Source organism: Naegleria fowleri (assembly GCF_008403515.1).
Source record: "Naegleria fowleri strain ATCC 30894 chromosome Unknown tig53, whole genome shotgun sequence".
Taxonomy (NCBI): Eukaryota; Heterolobosea; class Eutetramitea; order Acrasida; family Naegleriidae; genus Naegleria; species Naegleria fowleri.
The window spans coordinates 553,764-559,951 of NW_025407985.1; the positions used below are offsets into that span (position 1 = coordinate 553,764).

A 6,188-nucleotide genomic window follows, 5' to 3' on the forward strand; every position below is an offset into this window, starting at 1 on the left:
GTTATAGAGCTGTCTCACTTTTCTTCTGGAGTCATGATTGGAAGTGAATGTACATAATCATGACGTGCCTTATCCATTAAATTTTCACAAATTCTTGGAATGGGAAAGTAAACTGTTTCGATATTATTATTTCTCAATACTTCAATACTACCTGTGTGTTCAGAAAATATACTCAGCAAATCTTGATGTAAATTCAAAAAGTTTGTGACTTTGAGAGTTTTGTGTTCTTCCAAAAATGTATTTCGTGAGAGAATTCGCAATTGTTCACGTTCCGCATCTTTGAAAATATTCATTAAAAAGAAAATTTGCATTCCCAACTCTTCGTAGGCATCTCTAATCATTGGAAATACGGCACTAATGTAATCCTCGGCCACAACTGGATTCAATTTATCACGTGTGGCTTCATAGAGGAAATGAGTGTCAAAATCTTTTCGGAGACGTTGTACCACTTCATCGACCTCATCCGTGGCACGATCGTGATGTGATTCAGATTGCAAGGATCGCAAAAATCTTGCAGTGAATAATAATAACTGTTCCAACTCTTCCAAATTGAGAGAATTTCTCATAATCTCCAATAAATTTTGAGTGTTACTTCCTTCCAATAAACTGGTGAGTGTCAAGACGACTTCTTTTTTCAAAATGACTTCTTGTTGTTTCAATAAATTACCATCTTCATAGGTTTTTGAAAGAATTTCATTCACCAATCGAGAGTAAAATCTTGGTGAAGTTCCCAATGTTTGTTGAATTACAGTTGCTGGTCCTTGAACAAATTCTGTGAAAGTTCTGAAAGCTTGAATAGCGATTTGAATGTTGTCAAAGTCAATTTTCTTTTCCAATGCCACCAAATATTCCATACTTTCATGAATGATATTTACATTGAAACTATTGTTGGGTTGATGCAAGAGAATGGTTTGCATTTCCAGATTGTGACCTTCACATAAAAGTCTCAAAAATTCGAGTAATAATTCCACATGACCGACTTCAATAAATTCTTCGTTGCCTTCTTCTTGATCGGCCTCTGATGTGTTGTTGGAAGAGGATGGATTTTTGGTTGCATCCATTCCATGAGGATCATTGTTATCGACCACATTTACTCGAACTTTGCTCATTTCTTTTCGTTGTCGTTCCTTGTGAAGAGCATATTCCTTTTCTTTCCTCTTTTAAGGTAATTCTTTTTTCTCTTTAATTTCCTTCTTTGCCAATCGAAGTCGATCTCGAATAGAAATGAAAAAGAAACTTGTATCTGTCTCTGTCAAAATTCTGTAAAATTCTTTTTGAATGACTCCATAACCATGTCGTAAAATCAAAATTCCAAGTTCGAGAGCAGATTTCACAATGAGAGGATTTGGTGAGGTCAGCAATTCCATCACCACCAATGGAAGTTTCTTCTCGACGTAATCCAAAGGTTCAAATTCCTCAGTTGATTTCTTTTTCTTCTTTTTAGGTAAATTGGAACGTTTGTTTTGAGAGTGAACAATTGTTTTGAGAATTTCTAGGCCCAATAGTCCAACATCTAACAGGGATTGATCGTAAGAGGCTCCAGAGTCATTCAATTTACGAAGGATTCTCACAAGAACCTTCACAAAACCATTGTACTTTTCATAAAGATTTCCCAACTTTCTGAATTCACTTGTACGCAAAATCTTTGAAATAATTCTCCTCTGTAAATATTTGCGATAGGTCTTGTTAATAATTTCATCGGTCTCGACGACATAGGCGTGTGTAATGTGAGTGCGATTCACTTTTGCTTTTGATGATTTTGATGTCACAAATTTTGTAATTGCAATTTGACTTTCAGGAGACATACTCTTCTTCCACATGGCAGTTACACATTTGAAAATCTTGTCACGTTGTTCCTGATTCGCTGTATGTTTGTGTAAATCAATTAATTTCAACAAAAGATCTTCAGCAATATCCAATTGTTCTTTTGTGACATTTGGAGGAGGGAAATGCAGGTGAAAATAATTATGAATCACTGGAATCATAATTTCAAAAATATAATAATTATCAATATAATTTTTCTCGAGATCTTCGTCGGTAATTTGTGCACGAATTGGACCTGTTGCTGAGAGTCGTGCTGAGGGAATATTCACTCCAAGTGCTCGGCTCTGTCTCATGGCTACTGATGGTTTCGTAGATGCTCTATTATTGGTCAACGTAACAGCTGACAAGACATTGGATGATTTTTGAGGAGTGATATGTTCCCCTCCAGAAACATTGAGCGCCAATGCACTCATTTCAGCAAATTCAAATTCACGAATCATTTTTGAAAACATCTTGTACATTAAAGGATGATGAATATTAATATTAGTAGATTTCTTATGTCCATCTCCACTTCCTCCACTCACTTCTGTCACTTTTTCAACATTGACATAAACTTCATTAATAATTTTCACAAGTGGATTTCTAATCATTGGCAATGTAAATGGAGATATGACTTGTTCCAATAATTCTTCCAATGTGAAGAGAGTTTGAAGACGTTGTTCACTTTCTCGATTTTTTCCATCTGCAGCCGTTGCTAACAAGTGCAATAATGCAATGTGATAATTTAAAATTCCTTCAGGTTCTGTTTTGTGTTCCTCTTTTGAAATTCGATTGTTTCGTTCTCTCATTCCTTCCTCGTCTTTGAATAAAATCACCACATCTTTCTTTCGTTCGAGTAAATATTTTGTAATGAGTGATTGATTTCTTTTGATTGGGTTTCCATTGTGTGTCGAAAGAATGGTTCTCAAAAAGAGTAACATGTAAGCACTTCTTTGTTCTGCAATGAGATCAATATATTGCTCAATGTGCTTCTCTTCAATGGTGCTACACAATGCTCGATTATTTCTCACACATTCACACATTAGAATAACAATGGATTTGCTCAGTTTTTTGTGTTCTGTGATCATTCTCATGAAAAATTCCATATAGGGAAAGAGTAATTTTTGATTTTCTGGATTCTCTTTTACGAATGCTGTTAAAACCTTAAGACAACTTTCTTTGATTTCATTTGAGACCATCCATTCGCTTCTCAACACCGAGAGAGTGATTTCAAAGAGGCCCAAATTTCTAATAATTCTTTGACTTCTCTTTTCATTGGTGGTCATATCTTTGAGAATTTCATCAAGAGCTTTCATGGCTTTTTTCACTTCGTATTCGCTGATGTGACGAGCTCCAAGATAATTGCTTCGTCCGTATCCAAAAATGCTTCTCAAATCATTGGTCTGTTTTCTGAGATGATCATAGGTTAAAGCCATTTCCTTTGAGACAATTAATTCTACTTTTGGTAAAGCAGCAGCTAATTCATCCGCAGCTCTAAATTTTCGAATTAATAATCTGAGACAAGTGGTGGCAAGCTCTTGATTTTCATAGCTTGTTAAATTCAGTAATTTCAAATCAAAGTTTCCCATCTTGTCGAATGGAAGAACATTTTTGAATATGTCAGTTAACACTTGATGTTCTTTTTGTTCCATTTCTTGAAATACCTTCAAAATTTCCTTCTTTCTCAGATTGTAGAGTTGTTGCCTCTGCTTGTCGTTAGTTGGTTCTGGATTCTCATCATCGGTCAGAACAGTTTTCACATCTTCGACACGATACTTCATCCAAAAGAATTGAAGAAACTTGGTAATTCTCTTGTCTAATGTTAAATCAAGAAGCATGTGGAAAATTTTGCGACCTCAATTTTGATGTTAATGATGGCTTCATTCTCTTCTGAATGTTTGATTCGTTCTTCATCTTTCAATAAGATTCCATTTCTCTTATCATTATCAGAACGTAAAATATCAAACAGAGCGATCAGCAAGTCACTGTCCTCAAAATCTTTCAAAGTGTAAATTCCAAATTCTAGCATGCTTCTACATAATTGTACCAGTGATAGTGTGAAATTGTTCACATCTTTAAATTCAATGCCCATGTCGAGAGTTGAATTTTGCTTGAAATAAGAGCTTAAAAAGTCTTTCACTTCAGACAATTCTCGTGAAGTGTGATCGTGAGGTGTTTTACCATAAAGAGATTCACTTTTTCGAGTGAGATCTACAAGCACACGTCTTTTCTCTTTTTCAGTATCCACAAAACTGTGAAGCAATAAATTCACAAAGGAAGTTCTGAGAGCAGGTGTTAAGTTTGGCTCTTGTAAACATTTGTAAACAATTTCATAGGTAAATAATTGAATGACTGCATTCCTTGTCAACTCGGTTGATTCACTGTTTCCACTGCAAAGGGCAGCAAATAACCTGATTTCTTCTTGAAAGAAAACAAGTAATTCAAAATTGACTTTGGAATAATTCACATATTCTGTATCGGTTGCAGATTTTGTAAAGCTCACTAAATCCATTTCATCATGGTTGATGTCAACGACCACCTTATTGTCTGACTTTCGAATACGAGGAATGAGAAATACCTTATTCATTTGTTCTTTGTAGGTGGCAAGAAGTAAATTTGAAATATACTTTTGATTTTTCACAACTGTTTTTCCCTCACAAATAATTAAACTTGTCAAGAAGGACAAGTATACTGCCTTCTTGAGATAACCACCTATATGATTTTGATACCGTGTAGGAATATTAATAGTAGTCGTTTTTCCTCCACCACTCATTCCAGTAGTACTGTTACTCTTGAAAAGTAAGGTCATGAAAAAATCAATTTGTTCTTCTGTGATTTTGTTGAGAAGTGCAAAATTATTGGAAAGAATTTGAAGAAGTGCCTCACTTGCATGAATACTATACTCAATGGTGGATTGAATAAAGTTGATATATTGAGCCATATAGAGACCATTCACTTCATTCATCAACACAGCTTGTCTAATGAAGCGATATGAGTATTGTAAAACATCGTAGTAATCTTGTTTTTCTGCATTTTCATCAATGCGTGTCATATCTTCCAAGGTAAGATATTTGTGTGAAATGAGTGTATTCAAAATTTCCATCACGAGTGCAATAATTCCTTTTTCTCTCATTAATTGTTGATGATATTTGTTTGGAATACCGCCTCGCAAGAGAGGATCCTTCTCGTCGCTTGTGGTACAGAATCTAATGCAACTTGAAATTAAATTAATAAAAGTCTTGACGTCATTTCGTTTGACAGTGTGATCGTTCAATTTTGAGAGGAAATATTTGAGAATGGGAAGGTAACTTTGAGCGGTGAGGAGATCTTCATATTCCTCACGACGGACAGGAAAGCATGTAAGGACGTCTTGCTCTTTCAAAGTTGGAACCGAATAAACGGGAGAATATTGAACTTTAGAAAGGGATTCCAATTCCTTGTCACCACTTCCTGTGGAAAACGGTTTTTGAGAAAATAGTGCATGCAACCAAGTACCACTTTGATAATGCTTGATTCTAAATTGGCCATTCCAAGAGAGAGCAGAAATGTCATTTGACAACATGGCATCTTGCATCGTAAATAACATGTTCATAATATCGTGACAATTTTCTTGAGGTTCCACATACATGCTGAATGCTTGTTCTCGTTTTGGTTGTTTAATGAGCAAAGAAGATCTCATCTTTCGTGTACTGTTGTTATGACCTCCACTTGTACTACTGGAGGCAGTACTTCCAGAAATGGAGTTTTGACTTGTTGAATCATGAATGGAACTATTGTGAAGTGTTGAAGATAGGAAGGAAATATTTGTCTCTGAGACTTCATTCTCTTCCAATTCTTCCTCTCGAAGATCCTCTTGCTCAGAACTTGGTTTTAACATGAGGTAATATCCAGTACTGACATGTCGTATACGAAACGCAAAATTTCTTCTCACAATTCCTCCTTTTGTGGAATCTAACATTTCAATTTGCCACAAACTTTGACAGGATAATTGTTGATCGACTGAGGATGAAATGGTGTTTTCATCTCCACTTTTGTTACTTGAAGAGCTCAAAAATTGTGACTTTTGACTGCTGTCATGGTTATGTCCAATCGATGCAAAGCCTGACTTGGTGCTTTGTGATAATAAATCTTTGGCACTGGTACCCACATGAAAGGATCCTTGTGAAAATGTCGATGTTGAAGAGAATCCTGATTTCATCAATGAACTTCCCATCATGGATGAATCTGCACCATTTGATTCGCTCTTCGACATGAACTGAGCTCGTTTTTTTGAATTTGACACGACCTGTTTTTTCATTCACTGTCAAAAAACCATCAAATTCTTTGTGATAAATTCGAATGATATCTCCTGCTTTGACATGCTTGGAATCTTGTAAATATTCAGA

General features: G+C 35.4%; 3 protein-coding genes across 3 annotated transcripts in view; all 3 read right to left on the reverse strand.

The window, feature by feature from the left end:
- Positions 1-14: 14 nt before the first annotated feature.
- Positions 15-1,109, reverse strand: FDP41_006908 (uncharacterized protein; the record flags this gene model as incomplete). The annotated part of the gene is made up of 1 exon (XM_044710594.1): positions 15-1,109. The coding sequence occupies one exon, from the start codon at positions 1,107-1,109 to the stop codon at positions 15-17; it is 1,095 nt and encodes a 364-aa protein (XP_044559011.1).
- Positions 1,110-1,160: 51 nt separating this feature from the next.
- Positions 1,161-3,584, reverse strand: FDP41_006909 (uncharacterized protein; the record flags this gene model as incomplete). The annotated part of the gene is made up of 1 exon (XM_044710595.1): positions 1,161-3,584. One exon carries the CDS (start codon positions 3,582-3,584, stop codon positions 1,161-1,163), a length of 2,424 nt encoding a protein of 807 aa, XP_044559012.1.
- Positions 3,585-3,625: 41 nt separating this feature from the next.
- Positions 3,626-6,188, reverse strand: part of FDP41_006910 (uncharacterized protein) — a gene marked incomplete at both ends in the record, with an annotated part of 4,085 nt that continues 1,522 nt past the window's right edge. The window contains one exon of the mRNA XM_044710597.1: positions 3,626-6,088. Coding sequence (XP_044559013.1) covers positions 3,626-6,088 — 2,463 coding nt within the window. The remainder of the gene's footprint in view (positions 6,089-6,188) is intronic.